This window comes from Syngnathus floridae, chromosome 13, assembly GCF_059516105.1.
Source record: "Syngnathus floridae isolate MCC-2025c chromosome 13, RoL_Sflo_1.0, whole genome shotgun sequence".
Classification (NCBI taxonomy): domain Eukaryota; kingdom Metazoa; phylum Chordata; class Actinopteri; order Syngnathiformes; family Syngnathidae; genus Syngnathus; species Syngnathus floridae.
Window position 1 is genome coordinate 8,756,892 of NC_142425.1, and position 25,937 is coordinate 8,782,828.

Genomic DNA, 25,937 nt, shown 5'->3' on the forward strand with positions numbered 1-25,937 from the left:
GGTACATCCTGCTGTGGTTAAATAAATGTCACTTTAAAATTGTGCCATGACTGAAAAGGGTATTTTGGTGGAAAATAGAATTTTTCAAATCATCAGGAAAATTACTGTGTTGTTTTCAACTCGTTTGAATTGTTTGTCTTTTGTTATCTCCAAGCCCATTTCAAATTGTTTTGATTACTGTTGTTTATAATAATAAGAGATGCTACCTTACCATCAGTCAAAACAGTCATTTTCTTAATATTCCATTTCGTAACTTTTTTCCAGCAAAATAGGATTGACTGAAAATGGCTTCATGATTAGAGGTTACAACAAAAACACAAGGGAGCCAAATGAAGGAAGACATTTTGAAACTTGCTGCCAACAATGTGTAGTTAAAGTTATTGAACCCGCTTTTAGCAACATCTACTTGCTATCATAGTCAATTGTGACCTCAAGGTTAGGTGGCTCCAAATTAATCCAGCCAAAGGACAGGGTAGGCAACAGCGCTAGCAGACATCTTAACCGGCTCTTACTTAAACAACACAGCTAATCCCGAGAAGCACCACTTTTGCCGACTAAGATTCTCAAGTAAGCTCAAGCCACTGGCTGCTCGTTGGTTGGATTACTCCCAGCGTGAACTTAGCATGTATCTCTCTCCACAGGCTGTTGCATAAGCACGACGAGTCGATTGGCAGCCAGGCGGTCGGCCCTCGTCTTTTCGGTGGGCAGAAGAATCAGCAGGAGTCGCATCTGACTTGCTTTCTCTCGGCTCTCGTATCACTCTAAAGTCTTTAGGCCGGAGTCCAAAAGGATTTTCCCCCGTGCGGCTAATGTGCGTTAGGCCGCGGGCCATATTCGTTTCTTCTGCCCTTCAGTCGGGCGAGATTTGTTTTCAATCTCACTTCAAGTTCCTTAGATTTATTTTCTCGACGTCCTTCCTTCTCGCCGGTCCGACACTTTCGCTGCGGCTAAGCTGTCAGTCACTCTGAATTTCTCTGGTGCGAATAATTAAGACGGGGTCCCTGATGTAAGGAGGCTTCTCATTTGCAAGAGTTCTTCACGCCTCAGGTGCCCACAAGTCCCAAAGCTTGTAGTACCAATCGCACCCCTGTCAACGGAGACTTGCTGGTTGCATTACGTTCGAGCAAGTCTAACTGGCTAATAACCACTGATGATGCTGGCCGGGCCTGCAGGAACAATAACACTCTTCTCAACCTTGTTTACTTGACAGAGCTGGACAGGCGAAGGGACTGAGCTGAGGTTTTCTGTTACCGGGGCGCTCCACTGAATTGCAGAGCCATAGATTTTCTTGGTCTGTCCTCATGTCATCTGTTATTTTGATGCATTATTAACCATATTAAAGTGTTGAACCGAGCTCAAGAACAAATCTCTTGAACACTCGAACGACTCTTGAACGACTCTTCCACTGTCTGAGAAGAGTCGTAAAATTCCGCCGCTTTCCTCAATCTGGAGAGAGCTGTTAAATATGATTGTCGCCTCCAGGTTGAGTTGAGATGATTTTTAGTTACGTTTGAGTGAGTCCGTTTTGGCGGAGTATAAAAATATCCTGTTCGGTTTTGTCAGTCCATTCCTGGATGTTAAATAAGTAGATAAAAACAGAGGCAGTGATCCAGAGCAAGTTGAAAGATGCCCACCTTGCCATCGTTGCACGTGTAGACCGTTCGGGGAGATGGTGAGTAGCTGGAACTGGTGTTGGCTTCTTCTTTGAATGTTTCCTGGGTCTCAACAATGGGTTCAACCACCTCAGCCTTGATTGTCTGAGTGCCATTGTCATGCATAGGCTCTAGAGAGGAAATATTTGAAAAAGACACCAGCTTTGAGATTTGAAGTACTGAACGAGTGCCCACATGCTTGTCTGAACCCGGGGACAGGAGGTTATTTTAGCCCAGCGGTTAAGCTGGCTTGCTGGCCGGCCGCCTACGTTAAGCTCCGACGTAGCCGATGTGTTTTAATATCAGCAGTGCACTCCCATCCTGTGTACAAAGACACCCGATGGTGTTCTAATCTCTCTCTTGCCTGTCCATTAGATAGTCCAACCAGTGAGCGGGCTTCCCTGTCTAAACCGACAGATGAAGTTACACTGATGGGCGTCTGGCTAAAGTGCTTTCTGCACATTGCTGAACTTGCAAACACTCGCCCACTCAAATTCCAGGACTGAATTTATGGCTGTGCAGGATCTATTCATAATCATTTGCAGAATTATAATCCCATTGTTGGAATAACTGCATGAGATTTAACTATGTCTTTACTGTGGGAAATCGAGCGACTAAATTCAGCAGTATTTTATTATTGCAATTTGTCATTGTCGAATCTATCACAAGCACATTAAATAACTCTTTACGGGAGGGAACTGAACTCTGGTTATACAGCGATTCTTTTGCAGTAATTTTTCACAGCGTGTAAGACGATGCATAAAAATTGTTTAAAAATTTAACCGCTGCAAATTGCATTGGTTTTAATTTCATTAAGTGCTGCAGACCCTCAACTTTTGATGTAAAAAAAAAAAGGTCAGTTCATAGGGTTGAGAACTTATTTTGATGAATTTTATTATATGATTATTTTTGAAGTGCTGACTTAGAATTGTTAATTCTGCCTGTGCTTGCTGTAAACTTGAGTTGTGCTCCACCAGGGAGTGTAAACATCTGCTAGCTGACCGTTGTGAAGATAAAGAGATAAGACCACCTTTGCAACTCGCGGAAAACAGTTTGCAGTGGTGACCCCAGCTGAAACTTTCACGAGATAAAGACATGTTCTGCACACCCAAACTTCTTTTTTGAGAATAAATACAATTGCTGCAGGAGCAGAGTTCGGAGTTGCTTTCAAGCACTTTCACAAAAGTGATGCTGGCTCTCCAAGCGTAAAAATGGGCATAATGTCTCTAAAGGGGGGGATTTGAAATATGAAATATACCATAAACAAATTGACGAAAGTCCTCACCAAGTGGAGAAAATATGGCACAACAGTGACATTACCAAGAAATGGGTCGTCCTTCTCAAAATGGCTGAAAGGACTGTTCAGGAAGGCTGGCAACGTTAAAGGAGCTACAGGAACATGTGGCAGGCAACAAGTACTTGAGAAGAATCTCTCATTCAGCTCTATATGTCTGGGCTAGGAGCTCACATGGGACGACTGAAGCCTTATCTTACACATACATGAAATTTCATACATGCATGTGGAAAAATCTGTTATGGTCTGATGAAACAGAAGTTTTGTTAAAGGGTGGCAGATGTGTGCTGCAGTTATTTTTATTTCCCCTCTCAATTTTTTTTCTCTCCAATTGAGTTGTCCAGGTTTTAACAGTGGAAAAGTTTTGAAATAATTTATCTCGGTGTAATTTTTTTAATACACCAAACACCTTGTTTTGAACAGGGGTGTGTAGACTTTTTACACATTAGTCCTGGTCAAAACAAAATAGTAGCAAAAGTAGTTTGTTGTTTGTGCATCGGTGTTGCCTTACCACTGCCCAGCCTCATGAGGAGCACGTCCTGCAGCCGGCGATTGAAGTCCCTGAGTTCTTTGACTTCAGTCAGCAGGCTGCCGTATTCCTTGAGTTTCTTCGTCTGTTGCACCAACTGCCGGCGTGTTCTTTCCAGCTCCTGCTGCAGCCTCCTCATCTCGTCCTCCTGTTGCCTGTAGCTGTCGACCAGCTCGTCGTAAAGGACGCGAGGAACCACCGCCGCGGCCGCATCCGTGTCCACCTGGAGATGTTGCTGCTGCTGTTGATGCTCCTTCTGGAGTTGTTCTGCTTCCATGTCTTCGTCTTCGTCATCGGCATCCTCTCCCTCCTCAGCCAGTCGATCCTCATCTAGATCCTCTTCGCCTTCCATGCAGGAGCTGGCTGCGTTTCTCTCGAGGCGAGCCACTACTGCTGCCAAACTTTTGGAGGAGTTTGAAATGGGGCGTCCATGGTCTTGCGATAAAGCCTTTGGAGGGAAAACATTTGACAATATAAAAGGTCAGATTCTCATAAAACACAAATCATTTGTCAATTCCAGCCCTCAAAGGTCTATAACCTGAAACGACCTAACATGGGGAAAAGCCCACCATGTGCTTTCTTTTTTTTGATGACTGAGGGAATCTCACGAAGAACTAAAGTGGAGTTACACAGTTCCCGATGAGCCGCTCAGAGGATTTGTCTGCGAAAGGGCATCTGTCCAGAGTGCTGGAATTTGTGTTAATCCACCATATGGTAAAAATAGAGTGAGGGATTTTGGGTGGAAGCCCAATACATACAAATATGTCACGTCCGTCGGCGTTTACACAGTTTTTGGATAATTCTTTGCATTCTACAAATAGTAAATTGATTTATGGACCAGCAGCAAATGTTGACTTGTGTATCATTGTTGTTTATAAAGTGGTCGACTTTTTTTTACTATTCATTAAAATAGCCTGTGTGATCAAAACATCATGAACTGTAAATCTTACCTTTTTATGCCTGAGAGGCAGCCTATCCCTTCCAAACCTGTTCTCAATTATATTTCCTGAATTCTCGAGGGACATTTTAGGAATTTTCATCTTCTTTTGCATTATAAAGTCTTCAAACTCCTCTACAGCATCTGCAAAGTTCAAGACACATTCATCAAGTTTCTTCAGGTCATCAGATTGCATTTACTTAAAAAAACAACTTCATTGAGACACAATCAAAGAGCAGCTTTTAACTGCAGTGGAAAGCGTTCGCCGGATGGATGTCACAGTCCAGACAGCTCACAAACAGGGATTAGCTATGTTAGACAAAACGACCAGTCAGTAAGTTAGCGAGTCAGACTAATCATATATTTATCCAAAAAATGAATAAAAATGCGCTGTCACGTTGCTGACATGTCTGCGGACTGTCTGGAAAGACACCGCAGCGGCGCATCTTCTTTGCGACACACAAAAGTCAAACCGATAGCTTTTAACGCACCAAAGTCGTCGGGTAGAGCATATCAATTAAAAAAACAAACAAAAGCATGAAATAAACATCAAGCGTCTTTTTCTATGTTGTTACGATCTTCTGACAGCTCTACGTGTGCAGACAGCTAACTGTAGCATGCTAACCGGGGCACACAGACGAGCTAACAAGCGTTAGCTTCATGTTGTAAACAAGCGACGTTGCAAGCTAACGTTACACGCCGATCGTCTAAACAACGGCAACCTTTCCGTAAGTGTAAACACGTAAGGACACTCGTAGCAAAGTTGTTAGCTAGTATGTCCTAGCTAGCCGGGACCTTACTGCAGCGATTGGAGCTCAGCTGATGATGTCAGATCGGACTAAATAACTTGACACATGACATATTAGTGTTTGACACACGTCAAAGTCTGTGAGGAAAACTTGGATTTCGGTAAATGACATGAAGAAATGAGCAACTTACCTGCAAGGGCAATGATGTGAGCTTCGCACGGTTGGCCTGCGCTCCCATTCTCTTGAGTCCTGCGCACCACATACACCTTCTGATGATCGAAATCGGCTCCGTGCTCCGGGCTGAAATCTTGGATGCTTGAAACGGGCATCGCGCAACATATATCGTCTTCGAAGAATCGAACAAAAGCATACATTATTTTCCTTTCCCCGATTGTGTACTTTTACATCCGGTTGACTTGCTTTCCCTTTCGCATCACAAAGTATAAAAAATATACACATAGGGAAGGTTGTGGATCATATCGGCGCTTGATTGCTTTTGTCTGGTCCACATCATCAAGGCATAACTAAACGACAAAACATTTTCCTCAAATATAATTGAATTGGAGTGCCAAAAAAGAAAAGAAAAAAGTAAGCACAAACAGTTTGTGATTTTCTTATTTTGTATGTACAAAAAAAACAAAAAAAGTTTCTTTTTTGGAAGAACTAATAAATAAATAAATAAATAAATAAATAAATAAATAAATAAATACTATATTGAAAAACGAGTCACTCTTAGGTCAAGGTATCACAGTAGTTTACACAGTTTTTATACCCTAATTTTATTTCTTGTTTTGCTGAAATTAGCCTATTTTGATGCAAGTGAGGTGACTTTAAACATATACATATACTATTAGCCCAAAAGACAGTATGACTTCTGTTTCCATGACAACCAGGAGCAGAGCAAGGGAATTGAATGAGGCAAACAGCTTCTACTTGGAAATGTTAACTCCAGTGAAGTCAATAAAACATTTTCACTCATGCATGCAGTACTTCATACACTACACTTCTTATACTTGTCAAATAGTGTGTGCACGTGGTACACAATAGCAAATAAAGCCCGCCATATATCACTTATCAAATGTTTGCTCAACTATGGACCAAACTTTTTTAATCAAAGTTTTAAGACTGACAGTTTGATATCCTTTTCCAATATTTTCTATGCCAAAAACCTTTTGAAATGCAACTTTGTGACCTTTAAAGTTCCACCGTATCTTACAAACAATCATTACTTCTCTTCTGTCTTTTGACAATTTTTCAAGAAGTTTCAAAGACGACATTATAACACGTCTGATCAAATTTCATTGACCTACATCATGTGTTGATGACTTATTTGTTCCAAAGCAGAAAGGCCAGCAGGCACGCTAGTCTCATCCGAGAGGACATGAACGTCCGTCTCACAATGAAGCACAATAGTTAACCGAAACAAACCGTTTTGTTCCGCTTCGGCAGCTTTAATTGAAAATAAATTGATGCAGAAATTTTATGGAGCCTTTGTGTCTTCTTCTGGTATGTTATTTGGAAATTCCCGGGCATTTAGTTAAGTCTCGTTTTTAAACGTGCCCGTAGTGTTTGCTCATTGTGCCGTCTGATTATCATGTGATGGATGAGGACGTTTTAAAAAGAGAAAAGGATCCAACAGTGGCTCAGACAACTTTTTTTTTTTGCTATCAGGGTTTCTGCTGAGTTGAAGTTTGGCTCTAAACTGAACACTCAACAGTGTTTCAATGTGTGACATTTTCATTTATCTGTGACCGCTTGCATAGCCAATAGATCAGCCGCTCGGACCGCGACTCCAGCAAAGGCTATTATAGCAAAACGGATAAACAAAGGGATTCGGGCAACCTCTTACCAAATAAAACAGAAAATTACTGTTAATCTAAACTTGTGTTCCGTACTGTCCTTCGGGCTGCTGGACTTGTCAACACAAAGCTACCGAGGCAAGACAAGAGAGGAAGGGCATTTCTTTTAAATGGTTCACATTATATTATTTCTGCTGCCTTCGGAGGTTTAATACAATTCCAAAGCACTTTCTCCAATATAAATACATTTCAGGGTCCATTTGGGTGCGGTAAAGATAATGGACAACTTCCTGGAGACAATAAAAAGATGTCTCTGTTTGAAGGATGGCTGAATTCTATGTCAGCCTTTTCTAGCTTGGTGTCACATAGAAAGCAAATATCACATCACTTATGGTTTTATTTCTATGAAAGAAAATCGATTTAGTAAACGCAATAGACGCGTGTTCATTACGTACTTTAAAGAGTACATACCGTATTTGCCGGTGTACAGGTCGACTCGGTGTATAAGTCGACCCCCTAAAATTCGACGGAAATTTACGATTTTATGATATATCCTTTGTATAAGTCGAGCTCAATTGTTGCATTATATTAAACTTCAAAATTCAATATGCGAAATTTATTGACGAAATGTGTTCAAATTCCGGGAGGCCGTGCGCATGCGGCTGTTTATAAGCACCGCGGAGGAGATCGCAACAGGTGTTGTGCTCGATTTGGTTCCCCCGTGAGATTTTGTTCCCCCTGCCGCGGGAGCGCGCACAGCTTGTTTGGAAAGCGAAAAACCGATGCCGTACGGCGTCGTACGGCGTCAGCACTATGTTGTTTTCAATAAAAACATGAAGAATTCACGTTTGCGTCAGTCAATTTTAATTTTTATAAAGGATTATTCTCATTTGATGTCTTTAAATTCATCCGCGTTCTGCCATTGAAGCGGGGTGCATTCAAAGACCAGTCGTACAGACGGAACACTCACTCACTTCACCAAAAAGCAACGATATAATTACGTGAGCTCTTTGCATAAACCTCGATGCAAAGAAACTCCTCCTTTTGGGTACCGTTACATGCTACAAGGAGTATATATTACAAAGGAGACTTTATTCTTAATTGTAATCATCATTCATCCATCCATTTTATTACTCAGGTATTTTCAAAGCAAATTAATATTGTTGCATTTATTAATTTGCTTTAAAATGACAGCGCAATATAATTAAAAGCTGACACTCTAGCAATGTCAAACGTGTTCATTTAAGAAAAAGCCACACACGTTTTGTGATCAAATCTTTCATAACGACAATGATTTGAGTGAATTGATTTGAATGAATAATTGAGAAGACATTTCAGTTCTGAAGGCTCCTTTTGTCCCAAGCAAAGTGAAAGGTGGTGGGATAAAAATTGTAACAGGAACGCTATATTAAATGTCAAGCCGTGAATATTTGTGCCCCCCTCCCATTTTGAGAACGGTGAGTCCTAGACTTTTTTTTTTCTGTCTTCCTGGGGGTCTGCTCAGGTAGTGTGGCAAATTTGAACAGGTTCCCTCATTCCTGGCCTAAGTTACAGGGGGGGAACATATCCTCACGGGTGGCCCTCAATTATTCATTCAAATCAATTCACTCAAATCATTGTCGTTATGAAAGATTTGATCACAAAACGTGTGTGGCTTTTTCTTAAATGAACACGTTTGACATTGCTAGAGTGTCAGCTTTTAATTATATTGCGCTGTCATTTTAAAGCAAATTAATAAATGCAACAATATTAATTTGCTTTGAAAATACCTGAGTAATAAAATGGATGGATGAATGATGATTACAATTAAGAATAAAGTCTCCTTTGTAATATATACTCCTTGTAGCATGTAACGATACCCAAAAGGAGGAGTTTCTTTGCATCGAGGTTTATGCAAAGAGCTCACGTAATTATATCGTTGCTTTTTGGTGAAGTGAGTGAGTGTTCCGTCTGTACGACTGGTCTTTGAATGCACCCCGCTTCAATGGCAGAACGCGGATGAATTTAAAGACATCAAATGAGAATAATCCTTTATAGAAATTAAAATTGACTGACGCAAACGTGAATTCTTCATGTTTTTATTGAAAACAACATAGTGCTGACGCCGTACGACGCCGTACGGCATCGGTTTTTCGCTTTCCAAACAAGCTGTGCGCGCTCCCGCGGCAGGGGGAACAAAATCTCACGGGGGAACCAAATCGAGCACAACAGCGGCGCCTCATTCGACTTCCAGTGGCCGGCGAGCTCGCGCGCCCGCCCGGCACATCCGGGAGGCCGTGCGCACGAGCCAAGTGGCCGAAAATAGCCCCCGCCGAGCGGATCGGCTGTTTATAAGCACCGCGGAGGTGGTCGCGGCGTCTCATTCGACTTCCAGCGGCCGGCGAGCTCGTGCACCCGCCCGGCACATCCGGGAGGCCGTGCGCACGAGCCAAGTGGCCGAAAATAGCCCCCGCCGAGCGGATCGGCTGTTTATAAGCACCGCGGAGGTGGTGGCGGCGCCTCATTCGACTTCCAGCGGGCCGCGCACTCGCGCACGCCGCCCGGTTCAAATTTTCTAAGTGCAACGCACAATGAGATGCATGAGAAACGGCCTTGGTTACCATCACATTTGAAGCGATGAATACGAAGTTAAATTTTATGACTCGGTGTATAAGTCGAGGTCGATTTTTTTCGGTCGATTTTGGATCGAAAAAGGTCGACCAATACACCGGCAAATACGGTATCTATAAACAAGTCAAAAGATTTGATGGTTTTCGCATCATTACGAGTCGTTCAAGCACTTGATGTAAATTAAACTCAAAACGATGCTTTTTCAAGTGGTACACACATTAGAAAAAGGAAAAGAATGGCAAGTGAAGTGCAGACCTTGGCCAAGGCCAAACAATTCTAATTCAGAGTAGTCGCAAATATAATTCACCACCTGCAGTTGTTTGGATATTATCTTTGAGATTTGGGCACTGTTATTTAAAAAATTGAAAACAGCAAAGAATTCCAATGAATTTAATCATAAAGCTATTTTTCAGTTTTACCAAAATAAGAGTAATCAAACTGTGGATCGACCCTAAAATGTAAAAATGCTTTCTTTGGATTTGGAGACATAACAGTAACACAACCTAACTAATACATTACCTTTTTTCACAGTTTAATTGCACTTTCTTTTTTACTGTGAACAAAGAGCAAACCTGTCCAAAATAAGTATTTGGACTATAAAGTCGTTTTTCTCCTTCAATGTTGTGGTGCAATCAAAACGGATTACTATAATCAAGCATGGCAATTAAAAGCGAAGGCATCTGCCGTTCTAAATATTTAGAGTTCATTTAGTTTCTTAAAAAGTCTTTTAAATTTACTTTAAAAGTAGGAGACCAACTTGTGCTTGGGTACCACACAGCTTTCATACTAAGGAAGTGATCGATTGCTATGGGTTGGTACAAAAGACGATTTGAAAGGGTATTTACAGCAACAATCACAATATTAGCACGGGACAACAACAAGAATGCTAACATTTTTTGGGGCTATAATCAATAGGGCCAGTTCAGCCATAAAAAGAGACTGTGGGAGTCAGGATAGAAGCCAGACATCATGTCCTGGCTATTAACTCCACACTGCCAGGCTCATCTATCTTAATTGGTCATCCATTAGCCTGCATTAAAGGGAGACACGGGATAATAGCAGTAATGACGCCGATGATGGAATTAGACTGCGGCAACACACGTCATCGTTGCCGCGTCGTTTTTGGAATCACAAAGAGTTCCACCGGACGCCCATACGGACAGATGGACGTCGGGATTAAATAAATGACTCCGAGCCTCGTTGTGTGCGGAGGAAGTCGATGAAAACAAATAGAGGTCATGCAAATTTGGGTGGGGGGAAAAAGTGGGCTAGTGCTCGGGGGGGGGGGTCCGTAAATGAATTGAACAGCGTGCAGACGACCAATTGAGACGCGGCACCTGTGCCAATCTGCAGCTCGGCAGGATGGACAGATGCGGGTCCAGGTGCACGCGTGATGACGATTGGCGGCGTCGCATCGAGACCTGAGCAGCTGAATACAAACACAAGTGACACGATGGGTGGGGGTGGGTTGACGCAATCAACCCGATCATCAGCATCCATTTTCAAAGCACAGAGACAGTACCCCATATTATTTTACAGAATTTTGATTTTTCTTAGGCATCACCATTCCTCGATCAATAACCATTGTTTACACAGTGGGAGAACGCCATTTTCCTATTTTTGCTGGAGGCATTCCTCTTCTTATTATGCCTCATAATTAGATCCGCAGGAATTTCTAATCAAGCGTGACGGCAGCATTCGCCAATTTAAAAGGTGATAGCCCATGAAATGAACAGCCTAGTGTCATAGAATCAGCAAGGTATGCCGGAGGGGCCCGAAAAAGAGACGACGACCGAGCCGGAGAGAACGAGGGGGGCATACAATGATACGCGCGTGCCTCGCTGTAAATAAATGCCCCATTAACTATTTAGAAGGGTATCAACACCGGCCGTGCCATGCAGCGATCTGTCCGGGAGACATTGATCTTCATAAGGAACATGAAAACCGACCAAAGAAATACTCATCATATTTCAGAGCCAGTCAATTTGGTTCATTAAGGCCGCTCAAGCTCCTGCTGCGGCCTCGTATCGATCTCCTCGCTGTCAGTGCGGTGTTATTTTCTGCTAAGTAGATTTTGGACTTGCAAAATTGCAATTTATAAAGTGCGCAGTCAAAGGCGGTCAAGCAATATATGAGCAAACATACAATGGAACCTTCCAAGTTGAACACATCCAAAGTCATTCATAATTTTTCAGAAAAAAAATAATAAAGTGACTTTGCATTCTGAGCCAACTAGTCAAAACACTGTGTTGTGATTAATGTTTGTTTAGTGGAATATGAATTAAGCAGGCAAAATTCACCCGTTTCTAATCATCTCAGGGGGCGGCCATTTTGCCACTTGCTGTTGACTGAAAATGACAAAACAGTTTCTAGGTGTCAGAGCTGACTTGTTTTCTGACAATATATTTCAGGGGTGTCAAACTCATTTTTTTCATGGGCCGCATTGCAGTCATAGCTTCTTTCGGAGGGCCATTATGACTGTCAACCCAAATAAATGTATGAGCACCTCATATTATAAACAGTAAAAGCTCCAAAACAAACTGACAAATAACTCGTTTTCAAATCAGACGAGGAAAAACTGGTCAAATATTAAAAAAAATATACATATTAAAAGTGAAGGCAATTTGCAATTCTAGTAATGACACGAATTTGATGCACAATTTGTCTTTGCGGGCCACATAAAATGATGTGGCGGGCCGTATCTGGCCCCCGGGCCTTGAGTTTGACACCTGTGATATATATGTATATATGATTTTTGTAAATGTTTCTCATGCCTCTATCTGCTCTGATCTCCATTTATCTGGCAGGCAAGTGAGCCTCAGCGCATGATGGCTAGTGGGTAAGGTTTAGTCTGGAAGAATACAGCTCACCATAATGGCATCCCACATCTTTGTCTTTTTGCCTCTCTTAGCCTTTCCTCCAGGCTGCTGTCAGACAGAGAACTTTTATTGCCGCTCTAACTGACAGCAGGGAGCCGCTGGGATTGGCTGAGCAACCAGCGGCCGCCCGTCATGCGGCCCCGGCTCACAGGTGCGCGGCATCTGACAGATAATGGCAGCTAAAACCCGGGCCGACCCAATGTTCGCTCCTTGTTTTGGCTGATGGGGACTGCATGGCACGGCGGCGAATGCCAAGTATAAAGAGGACATGTTGAGGGAGAATGCTGTGAAAAAGAGTGCGATTTACTTAACATGCGACCACACAGACACTCAAATTGCTCCATCTGTCTCGTGAAGGGTGGTCAAGGTCACTCAGATCAGTAATCCTGCTTGCTATTGAGCTCACAAATATTTCTCTACAGCAGGGGTGTCGTCAAACTCTTTTTTTTCCACGGGCCGCATTGTAGTCATAGCTTCTTTCGGAGGGCCATTACGACGGTCAACCCAAATAAATGTATGAGCACCTCATATTATATAAAGCTACAAAACAAACTGACAAATAACTCGTTTTCAAATCAGACGAGTAAAAACTGGTCAAATATGAAAAAACAAAGATATTATTAAAAGTGAACAATTTGCAATTCTAGTAATGACACACGAATTTGATGCACAGTTTGTCTTCGCGGGCCACGTAAAATGATGTGGTGGGCCGTATCTGGCCCCCGGGCCTTGAGTTTGACACCTGTGCCCTGCAGCAATGACTGAAAGTCCGATATGAAGCTAATGTTTACCGTGTCAAAAAAAACAACATTATTTTGGAATGGTAACATTTTCTTATGCAGAAGCTGAGCTGCAATATAAACACTTAAATTGTAATCCATCTTCCAGTCAAGTTGCAAAATATCTCAAGCATTACTTAGCGAGTAGTAAAAGAGAAAAGGTTAATGGAAGCGGAGTGTAGCTTAATGCATTACTTAGAAAAAAAATCACGCGGTTGGAAATCATACCTAAAATGCGCAATGAAGGTAAAGCATTTTTAAAAGGTGAAGACGAGACTCGATATTATTGAAATGAAATTTAACACTTAAAAGAAAACCCGAACTGAGGGTGACTCGCGTGTGACCATTTCTTTCCCGACCTACTAGAAAGCGTCGGTTAAGCGTCATTAGCAGTCACTGTCCTGTAATAACCTTTCTGGATGCTTCCACCGTCTCCATTAGAGGTCAGTACAAAGTCACACACAGGACAGCTGAGTGGCGTTTTCCCCCGGATTTAACGGAATGCTCCTGCACCTGACCCCTCGGAGAAAACAGGGCAATTAAATGTGGAATTTCCCTATGGAAATTAATAATTCATCATTTTTTTATTTATATATACAGTCGAGTACTTTACCATACACAGCCACCGGCACACATAAGTGAGCGTCAAACTATGACAACGACCTTGACCGGTGGTGGTGCGTATCTGCTGGCAAGGTGAGGTGGTCTGCGCTGCATTTGTGACATTGAACATTCCTCCGAGACTTGAGCTGAATGGCAGGTATGTTGGATTAACATTTTATTTAGCCTTGACATTAGTAAGAATGGAAATTTCAGGCCCGGATAGTCGAGAAGCCAGGTTAGGTGTGAATAGTGACGATATCATGGCTGTTTGGAAAAGGGATGGAGTCACACAGACAGACACACACACACACACAGAGTCCGAGAACTCAATCCAGCAGCCATAACAGGGAGACAGAGTGGCATCAACCCCTATTATCTAGTCCCTATACGCTACGAACACAAAAGGCTCGGCGGAACAAAAATCCAATCAGTGCTCTGTGGGAGGATTTGCTCCACAGCAGTGCTCGGCAACACTGGTGGCTCCACTGGTGACAAAGAAATCATCTCGAAGCCTCCAGCCTGTTCACAGCCTATTTAGCGACTTGGTCACATACCTTCTTGGCCACTAACTCTCTTGCTTTCCTTTTCCCCTGCACGAAGCAACAAGAAGCACGCGTGTGTACGCGGCGTGAAATTAGCATGCTCAAGACATTTGGGCGTGGAATTGTTTGATGACAAATATTTTCAAAATGGAGGCCACGGGCCCGGATTGGAAAAATGGGCCCTCGCGCGGGTCGCCGTCGCGTCGCTACATTAGCATCCCTGGTTGCCCCGTTCATTAGCATGCCGCTGCTTATTTAGCCACGCTGCGGAGAAGCATTCAATAAAACAAACTGCTCAATATGAAGAAGCAAGTGCTCCCTCCCTCCCGTCGGCAGCCATTCTCTCCTTTATGTGCTTTTTACACTGCAACAAAATGGAAGTAAGGCATCACATAGAGCGGGGAGAGAAAATATGCAAATTCACACCGACAGGAAACATAATTAGGCCAATAATAGCAAGCTTTTTCGCGACTGATCATTTAGACAAAAGCATGTTTTCTAAAATACACTATCTTTGTTTTTTTTCTTTAGTGTTACTCGTGCCCTCCCTCTTTTCAGGTGCCTCCGTGGAAACAAATCTCTGCAGCTTGAAAGCAAAGTCGTTCAAGCGGAAATTCAGACCCCCTCCCCTCTCGCCCCTCCCTCCAAGATTTCTATCAGCTCAGGTCTACATGTACACCAGGCAGGAGATTGGGCGAAGTGTGTCCGAGCTGTTTTTACACTTTCACTGCAGACTTTTTGCTGTGTTGCTGCCACTTTTATTGTTTCTAATTAAAGGAGGACAACACTAGAGAAACAAACAAACTCAAGAAGACTCCACTTCAAACTCTTGTTTGAATTCTAAAAAGGGGACCAGGATGCTCATTATGGTCACTTCACAGAAACACTTGCTAAGCGATAAGTCTTTGACGCCACGCATCTTACGGTAAGAATAAATGAAGAGGGTTAAAGTCAGACAACAGAAAAGTGTTTTCTTCAAAGTTGGACAGTAATGGCGCCGGCACAAAAAAAAGCAATAAATAATAATCTGTCTGTACTTGAAGGTTTGAGAGGGATGGAGGGAGGCGTCGACCAAAGTATGACAGAATTCAATGAGCACAATTTGCTAAATGCGCCACATGGCGTGACAACAGAGACATCAAAACATTACTTGGACGTTTTGATGGCACCTTCACTACTTTTGTTTTTCTTTGTAGATGGTTAAAATACAACCACCCGAAGCAATTTGAGGTTTTGTGTCTCGCTATCATTTTTTTTTTTTTTACATTCAAATAATGATTTGTGAGTAAATGAAACTTTTGAGTCGTTTTGGTTTTATAATTAATATAAGTTACAATCCGACTTGTTTTGTAGCATCTCGTGAACGCCGTCGGAGCTGTCGTGACCCACTTTGAAGTTACAATTCGTCACCCGATGCTGTTTCCATGGTAACCATACGGCTAAAGTGATTGTGTTTCCGATCGTGTGGCAAATGTGAGATCCGCGTCCCACTGTATTGTTCTCATTCCCGCTGTTACACAAAAGTAATGTGAAAAATCCAGACGGCGCCGTTGAATTTCAGCAGTCGGCTGGTTGCGAGCGTGACCTCAGCGTAATAAGGTCTGCCTGGAGAAACAAAGCGAGGAACAAAAAGCATATCTGCGGGCAGAAAGCTCTAATGAACAAGGTTCAAATGAGCGCCGCTCTCAATAGCCTGTGAAAATTGTTTCGATATTATTTTTTTTTATGTACAGTTATTATTCCACTGTTGATAGTTAACACATTAATCACTAAATGTATCCAGCATATAGGATTGTTACTGCCAATTGTATATTTTTGGCCTCTTATCAAATATTTAGTTTTTGCAGTTTCATCACTGTTTAAGATTATCAAAAAATTTAGATGTTAGAAAAAAATAACCCAATGTTTCTAACAACACAATAAAAAAACAGGAAAAATAGCACAAAAACTTTGGGAGAATATTCAATGGACTGATAAGGCAAAACTTTTTGGAAGGTGTGTGCCTTGGTAGATCTGGCGTGAATATAATACAGTAAATTTCAAAACAATAACTTTATACCAACCGTTAAAAACGGTGGTAGTCGTCTGATGCTCCGGGGCTGCTTCGCTTCTTCAGGGCCTGGACGACATGCAGGCTACTAATTCACACAGGCTTATAATCACTTTTTTATGTTTAATTGGGTGATCTTTTTCTGATGATTATATCTGTTTGATGAGCTTCAACATGGGGAAACGATGCAACAATAAGGAGAGGGCAAACGCTTTAACGTGGCAATGTTCCTAATGCTTTTTTTTCCCATACAGCACTGGCAGCCGTTCACGTTCGCTCAGTGTAGATACTGTATCAATTTATGCATGAATTTTTCCATTTACATCTGCATATATAGCATGTAATATTCATATCCATTTTCCACATAAAATCCGTCTCTGCAAATATTTATACTTTGCTTTGTGTTTTAATATTCTTCTGGTGTACTGCTACTGTGTACTTTACGGTTGTGAAAAAAAAACAAACAAACATGATAGTCCCCTATTGCTGGCCCGAAAAATGCTTCCATTCCTTTGAGAGCAAAATAGAAAAGCAAAACATTTAAGTAATCCCCGTCATTGCATTGGATGCTCACATGCTGCATTCACGTGCCAGCGTCCTCTCAAACCTGCCCGGATTTCATGAATATGATTGACCTTTTTTTTCCTCTGCCGTAATGCTGAGAGCGCATAAAAGGCGAAAGGAGAGACTAAAGAGCGGCGAGCCGAGTTGATTTACAACAACACATTATTGCGCGCCAACTGCACATATGGAAAAGGACAATCTAATCGATGGGCCAAAAGAATGACAATGGCCTCTCAAATCAATGTCCGCACCCCATTTTCTCACTGCGAGAAGACAAAGCGTTCAGGTGTTTTTGTTGCCGTGTGTGTGTCCAGCGGCAGTTAATTTGTGTTGCTGTTGCTGTGGTGAAAAGCATTGCCGGGACTAATCATTATTTAGTTGTGGCGGGGCTGGAAAGGTCAGTGGTCTGAAATGTCAGGCTGTGTTCAACAGAAGCCAGATGCAGCCGCGTGCCGCTCAAGTGTCCAATTAAGGAGGGTCGAGAGAGGTTTGAGTGGGTCTCTGTGTGGGTGGCGCCCGGATGAGTGTGGGAAATAACACTGAGAAGGTAGACGGTGGAGATATGGCGTGCTATGTTCACAAAGGCCTGTATGTTTGGAGATTGTCAATTAGGTGCCAGACTGTTTACCGGCTAGTCAAATGAACACAATGGAGAACACATGTTAGCCACGGCGGTAATAAAGTTTGTTAGCCCCCGGTGATCCCTCCTGCTGTCGACTCGACGCTACAGTGGGAAGATGAGAAAGAGTGGGCTGATGATGGGTAAGACCACATGAGGGGAAGACATAAATATACCACCATGAAATCACGTGGCCTTGTGAATGGCTGGGAAATGGATGGATGGGTGAATGGATGGATTTGGGTGAAGGGATAGATGGATGGACGGAAAGATGGATGGGTGGATGGATTTGGGTGGGGGATGGATTGGTGGATGGATTTGGGTGAAGGGATGGATGGATGAGAGATGGATGGTGCGTGGATGATGGAATGGATGGATGAATGGATGGATGGAATGGATGGATGATGAATGGATGGATGGATGGATGGATGGATGGATGAATGGATGGATGGATGATGATGGATGGGTAGATGGACTGGATGGATGGATGGATGGATGGATGGATGGATGGATGGATGGATGAATGGATGGATGATGATGGATGGGTAGATGGAATGGATGGATGGATGGATGGATGGATGGATGGATGGATGGATGGATGGATGGACGGACAGGTGCGGACAGGATACATGATGCTGAAAATGCTCAAATTTGCTATGAAACTTCAAAATCATGCCATATCACAAAGGAATAAGGGAATCGGGCTAAGGGAGATGATGTTTCTAACAGCCACAACACAACCCACCCAGAAAAGCAAATGTTTCAATTATTAATTCATGAAATGGATTTACAATATGGATAAAAACCTTCCAAACCGGGCTGCGAAAAAAAGTAAACAATTGGCGCTCAAGTATTGACTGTGTCATTGTTAGTGTTGTTTGAAAACACACATTGTTGCTTTCAAACTTCTTATCAGGTAATGGTAACTACCGTATTTGCCGGTGTACAGGTCGACTCGGTGTATAAGTCGACCCCCTAAAATTCGACGGAAATTTACGATTTTATGATATATCCTTTGTATAAGTCGAGCTCAATTGTTGCATTATATTAAACTTCAAAATTCAATATGCGAAATTTATTGACGAAATGTGTTCAAATTCCGGGAGGCCGTGCGCATGCGGCTGTTTATAAGCACCGCGGAGGAGATCGCAACAGGTGTTGTGCTCGATTTGGTTCCCCCGTGAGATTTTGTTCCCCCTGCCGCGGGAGCGCGCACAGCTTGTTTGGAAAGCGAAAAACCGATGCCGTACGGCGTCGTACGGCGTCAGCACTATGTTGTTTTCAATAAAAACATGAAGAATTCACGTTTGCGTCAGTCAATTTTAATTTTTATAAAGGATTATTCTCATTTGATGTCTTTAAATTCATCCGCGTTCTGCCATTGAAGCGGGGTGCATTCAAAGACCAGTCGTACAGACGGAACACTCACTCACTTCACCAAAAAGCAACGATATAATTACGTGAGCTCTTTGCATAAACCTCGATGCAAAGAAACTCCTCCTTTTGGGTACCGTTACATGCTACAAGGAGTATATATTACAAAGGAGACTTTATTCTTAATTGTAATCATCATTCATCCATCCATTTTATTACTCAGGTATTTTCAAAGCAAATTAATATTGTTGCATTTATTAATTTGCTTTAAAATGACAGCGCAATATAATTAAAAGCTGACACTCTAGCAATGTCAAACGTGTTCATTTAAGAAAAAGCCACACACGTTTTGTGATCAAATCTTTCATAACGACAATGATTTGAGTGAATTGATTTGAATGAATAATTGAGAAGACATTTCAGTTCTGAAGGCTCCTTTTGTCCCAAGCAAAGTGAAAGGTGGTGGGATAAAAATTGTAACAGGAACGCTATATTAAATGTCAAGCCGTGAATATTTGTGCCCCCCTCCCATTTTGAGAACGGTGAGTCCTAGACTTTTTTTTTTCTGTCTTCCTGGGGGTCTGCTCAGGTAGTGTGGCAAATTTGAACAGGTTCCCTCATTCCTGGCCTAAGTTACAGGGGGGGAACATATCCTCACGGGTGGCCCTCAATTATTCATTCAAATCAATTCACTCAAATCATTGTCGTTATGAAAGATTTGATCACAAAACGTGTGTGGCTTTTTCTTAAATGAACACGTTTGACATTGCTAGAGTGTCAGCTTTTAATTATATTGCGCTGTCATTTTAAAGCAAATTAATAAATGCAACAATATTAATTTGCTTTGAAAATACCTGAGTAATAAAATGGATGGATGAATGATGATTACAATTAAGAATAAAGTCTCCTTTGTAATATATACTCCTTGTAGCATGTAACGATACCCAAAAGGAGGAGTTTCTTTGCATCGAGGTTTATGCAAAGAGCTCACGTAATTATATCGTTGCTTTTTGGTGAAGTGAGTGAGTGTTCCGTCTGTACGACTGGTCTTTGAATGCACCCCGCTTCAATGGCAGAACGCGGATGAATTTAAAGACATCAAATGAGAATAATCCTTTATAGAAATTAAAATTGACTGACGCAAACGTGAATTCTTCATGTTTTTATTGAAAACAACATAGTGCTGACGCCGTACGACGCCGTACGGCATCGGTTTTTCGCTTTCCAAACAAGCTGTGCGCGCTCCCGCGGCAGGGGGAACAAAATCTCACGGGGGAACCAAATCGAGCACAACAGCGGCGCCTCATTCGACTTCCAGTGGCCGGCGAGCTCGCGCGCCCGCCCGGCACATCCGGGAGGCCGTGCGCACGAGCCAAGTGGCCGAAAATAGCCCCCGCCGAGCGGATCGGCTGTTTATAAGCACCGCGGAGGTGGTCGCGGCGTCTCATTCGACTTCCAGCGGCCGGCGAGCTCGTGCACCCGCCCGGCACATCCGGGAGGCCGTGCGCACGAGCCAAGTGGCCGAAAATAGCCCCCGCCGAGCGGATCGGCTGTTTATAAGCACCGCGGAGGTGGTGGCGGCGCCTCATTCGACTTCCAGCGGGCCGCGCACTCGCGCACGCCGCCCGGTTCAAATTTTCTAAGTGCAACGCACAATGAGATGCATGAGAAACGGCCTTGGTTACCATCACATTTGAAGCGATGAATACGAAGTTAAATTTTATGACTCGGTGTATAAGTCGAGGTCGATTTTTTTCGGTCGATTTTGGATCGAAAAAGGTCGACCAATACACCGGCAAATACGGTATTTCGCCTCACTCAATTCTAATCTGCAGTAGCAATAGATTAGCCAGTAGAAAAGAAAAGGCTCGGCCATCGATGCCAAGTAAGTAAGCAAATTGTGTAGCGGAGGTCAAATCGGACTTTGGAATTCAAATGACTGGAGCTTCTTCCATCATCTTCCAACTTAGTTCAACTACAAGTGACTAATTTCTGCTTAATCTTTCTGAGAAAAGAGAAACTAAATCCTTCAATTTAAATTCAGCAGCTTGGCACCTTTGTTCAACAGATATTCATTCTTTCACCCTACCACAAAGCCACCCATAAATTTCCATGTTAAGACACAAACTGACAACTCAGATGTTAAAAAAAAGTGTAATCCAACACAAAGTCTTTTTTTTTCTTCTCACTTAGCCATAAAAGGTGTTTGAGTACTTTTAAGCCTTCCCTCATGTTGTTCTTTCATTCCTTCCCACCTCATGTCTCACTGTGGCCGCCCTCTGTCGAGCCGTGAAGACCAGCCAACGCTGGCATCGGTGCCGTCTGTAAGAACAGCTGCAACGTAAACCCCCGAAATTAACCTGCGCCGCAAGAGCTTCACGTGTGCGTGATTCTAATCAAAGCACATTAGATCTCACAGATACTTTGGACATATGGGTCTCTCTATATCCCTTTGCCATCCCCATCTGGTTCTCCGCTCTGAGTTTGCAAACTTCTACTCACGCTACTCTCCACATCGGTGCTTCTCTCACAACTGGAGAGCAATGGAGGGGGTTTGTGTTGTGTTTTTACGTTGAATCAACAGAAAAACATGTGCTAGTTATGCCAAGGTATCAAATGTATAAAATCACCACACTGAATTTAAAAAAATAATAATTGTGGGAGGGGGCAAGTAGTTTCACATTATAGATATATTTTTTTAAATAAATGTATGTTTACTTAAAACATATATCTGGATCCAGATGATTTTGTTTTATCCAACTTTGTGACCGAAAAAATATTTTTTGGGAGTGTGTATGAGGCAAGAACTCGTTAAAATATGAAAATGGCAAAGACTTACCACAGTTGGTGATGGTTAACAGGTCCAGCTGTCGTTGTTGCTGAAAGGAAGCAAAAACATCCGTTAACTTATCACTTGATCAAATATCACAAATCATCAAAATCAAGAAACAAAATTTCTACGAGATGGTCTGGGAAAAATATTTTGCTTTTATATTTGGAGTATATGAGGAAGCATGCTAAAGTTGAAAGTAGTCTAGCTAACTTTATTTAGTGTGTGTCAGATAAGTGGTTTAAAAGAGAAGATGGAAGGTGGCACATGAAGATACACACACACTGGCACACGCGCACACACACACACACACACTTGACGAGCGAGCACTGCAGTAATCAACACCTCAACCCTCTTGAACCAACAGTCCCTCAGGAAAGAAGATATCCAAGAAACTGTGTGTGTGTGTGTCACACTAGCTAGGTCACGGTCAAAGCTACACATCATTTACATCCAAGCACATTAACCAGTTGCTCGGAGGGAAAAGCAAAGAGACACTTATGGAATACTCGGAGTCCTTCTCGCCTCACATGCACGCCTCAAGTGGAACATGCTGATGGCTGACTAAACATTCATTTAGTATCTAGTGGAGGCTCTTACAAAGAGAGACTTATGGCGTGTAATATGGGAAAGAAGTGGCACACGATTCCAGAAGTCGGTTCATTGACTTTGCCGAATGCTGCTATCTCATTCTTGCATGCAGTGGCATTAAAAATGAGCTTCTTCTACTAAATACATTTCAAATCCAACTGGAAATAAAGTCATGTTTTATTTATTTATAACACATGGGGGTAAAAAAATGACTCTTGGCATGTGATGTGCGGAGCCACATGGAAGCTGGCTGGGTGACCAAGCAAGCAGCAGAGGTCACTGTGACAACATGAGACACACAAGCTGGCGTGAGAGAAGATCACGCTCTGTCCGCACTCCTTTCAGTCTCGCACACACACACGCACGAGTGCTACCTTGAACAATTGAAATTATTGCCTTTAAAAAAATGAAATTGCAAATAGCCAAATATTTAATGACATGTATGAATCTGTTGGAATCCAAATTGTAAAGGAATTCTCAGACAATAAAAAGCAGTTGCGTGCATAACTGCAATGAGAAAGAAGACATGAGCTTCACTTCATTGGTCATTTTGAAAATAAACAATGAACCTAACAAGATTTTTAAAAGGACTGGGAGATATTGATACACATACGTATGAGACAAATGTAAAAAGAAACACACTTTTCCATTTACTGACTCTCATTCTTTTCCTGCAACACAATTTTAAGTGGTCAGGCGGCTAATTTGCCCAGGCAGGGCACGCAGGTCATCACCAAGTCCCAAAGGTCACGACAGGAAGAAGTTGAATACTCATTTTCGTTCTTTAGCACTCTCTGGTGGATGTAAATAAAATTGTATGCAAGCTGATAAAATTAACTAGACTGTATTTTTGAATTTAACATACTCTACAAAACTAAATGAAGATATATTAAGCACAATTAACTCACTTCAGTATTTTAAGGCGTCCGTGTTCTAAAGCTGTAATAAAAACATGGATTTATTTTCCCAATCAAGCCTAGGGCAGCGCTTCTATTCTTGGATGTTTATTAATGCGGCGCCTGATAAAGTTCGATCCGTGGCTCCATAAGTGGAAAGACGCAATTTTGCAAGAGAGTTAAAACCAATGAAAATTGATGTTCTGACTAAAAGACAAACTGCTTGGTTTCTCTACGAATGCTGCCATCACATTCTCCACTTGCATCTATAATCGCTGTTCCATATAAATTGGAATTTTTGTTTTGTTAAATAAATAGTTTTCTGATATGACTCGGACAACCCAATGGTTTTCTAGAAAAGGAACAATTAATCAGTTAATTTGTCTCTGACGCCTTTCAAATGCAATGGAATATAATTTGTAAATAAAAAAAAAAAACATGATTGTACTTTAAATATTCAAACTCAATCAACCCATAAAGCAATCCGTCAACTTTTCCTCCAAAAACAACTTTTCATATTTGCTGATGGTCATCGCAGAGATGAGAGACATCATTTTGTAGCTCATTTCAAATTAATTTAAAGTCAATATGGCTAAATTATACTCAGCTTCAACCCAACATGCGTTGTTTAAACGGGGATATTACAATGTGACCTTAACACCTACCAAAAGATTGTGTCGAAAGAAAGTAAGGATTATTAAAGTTAAGTTTATTTTTGCTATTACTTATTTCTTTATTTTAAAACAAACACACACAATGCAATGCAGTTGTGAAAAATAAAAATATCTTAGTCATCATCCATCTTTGAAATCAATGCCTCCATTTGAACGCTGAGCAATAGTGTGTATGGTGACAACATCCCACTATATTACATGAACACACACACACGCACACACACACACACACGAGCAGCACTTTACAGCTCCCATTTTGGCCCGTCTTAGTCATTCTCTGTCGTGTCTGTAACAAAGGGGGGTAGGAAAATGAGGTAAGGATGAGCTCATGGGCTCAACAAGCTCTCATGGTTCAACTGCCTAGCCCACTAAAGTCATCTATGAGATGATGTCAGAGGCATGAGGGCACATAGCAAAATGCTACACTTAAGTGCACAAGCATTTGTAGATTTTAGGATCCACTACAAGACTGAGATTGAAGTAAAGCAATCATAGAAAATTTGAATTATAGCCATTTATGCAAATTACCTACTTAGGAAATATAAAGTTTGGTGCATTCTGAAGAGAAAATACAGCCTGGACAAATTCAACAATATCAAAAAAATGTTGGAAGAACAAGCAAAAAAAAAACCTTTTTCCTGTTGATTCTCTTTTAAATACTATTTAAATTTTTCAACTCAATTTTACATTGTGCTCATTGTGGTGGTATAAAAAGTATTTTCCTATATGTCCAAAACATCTCATCTCTATAACACAATCTGTCAATTCAGTTGTAAAATGTCACTTCAAGTCGAGGGGGAAAAAAAAAAGACTTTTTTGGCTCATTTGTTCAAGAAAGTAGCTAGCCGAAATGTTATCTAAATCGGTGTCGATGCTGAGAGGATAGAGTGGACGGGAGCAGAGGGGAGGCGGAGCTTGGGCTCGCTGTTGCGTGACCAAGAAGCCCTCGGTTAAAAATACAACAAACCAAATGAAAGATTTATTTCTTGTGAGAGCCGAGAGCCGCGTTTTCTCCCACGGAGGCAGAGGCTACCTATGGCCACCTGCACGAGGGCCTGGCCGACCTCTCTTCAGCTCCTTTTAAAAGCTACATAGATAATACATGTCGCTTATGCTAGCTTAGTGCACGAATATCGATGAAGGCGATATTCACAGTGACTCACACTAAAGCGTGATTCATTCCACATTTATGAAGACCAATTAGAAAAAGCAGGTGAGATGGCCGTGAGAAGGCCTTCCTCCAGCTGTCCGTCACCCCGTGGGGTCGAGGCTTTACGACCGCGTCGCCCCCACTTGTCTCTTTTCTAATACTCAGACTTTGAAGGCAATAACTGGTGCACCTGGCTGATTATGGCCTATAGCGGAGCGTTGTCAAGCAGATTATAACAAAATGTCCCCCAGGTGCCAGGCTTTACAGCTCGGGCGGCCTCGGAGTTGGCCTCGCTAATACGCTTGGTGTTATCAATATCCCACCGACAAACTGGAGTTGACAGTTGACTTGAGAACATTCCACTGAGATTGCAAAATCCAGAATTCTTCCTACTGTATGTTGATCAAATTATTTTGTTAGCGGGTCTAAAAGTGCTAATAAATGTTTCGAATGGATGCTTGCTTCTTTATCAGGAGACGAAGCAGCCATGGGGAAAGATAAAGGCTTAATATTAGGAGAGCAATGGCGACGATAGAAGGACAACTAAGATCAGCCTGGAGAAAATAAGATATTCTTTGGTATCGTAAAATATCACCTGGATACAAGGTGTGCAATAATAAGAGGGCTGAGGGGAACATAAATTGAGCCATTGTGCCGCATTTGTTCCTTATGAGATGAAATGAGCTTGAGCCCTGCTGTTCCACTTCCGGCCTCGTAACGGGACTTGGCAATCGGCGACCCCGGCAGCATTGACAGCATTGTAAAAGGCGCTCGAGCTGGGTCGGAGTGAATCTCCGAGACAAGTCTGCTGCTGTG

The 25,937-nt window shown here is 42.2% G+C and overlaps 1 protein-coding gene across 5 annotated transcripts in view; it reads right to left on the reverse strand.

Annotated features, from left to right (window-relative positions):
• The window catches only part of LOC148388516 (cytosolic carboxypeptidase 6-like), a 167,370-nt gene that overhangs the window by 36,671 nt on the left and 104,762 nt on the right, over positions 1–25,937 (reverse strand). For 4 of the 5 annotated variants that reach the window (XM_088393475.1, XM_088393476.1, XM_088393478.1 and 1 more), the window contains 5 exons: positions 21,820–21,859; positions 5,352–5,507; positions 4,426–4,556; positions 3,458–3,923; positions 1,635–1,783 (listed from right to left, as the gene is read on the reverse strand). In XM_088393475.1, the coding sequence (XP_088249601.1) occupies positions 1,635–1,783; positions 3,458–3,923; positions 4,426–4,556; positions 5,352–5,507; positions 21,820–21,859 (942 nt within the window). The remainder of the gene's footprint in view (positions 1–1,634; positions 1,784–3,457; positions 3,924–4,425; positions 4,557–5,351; positions 5,508–21,819; positions 21,860–25,937) is intronic. The other variant, XM_088393479.1, reaches the window with a different exon arrangement.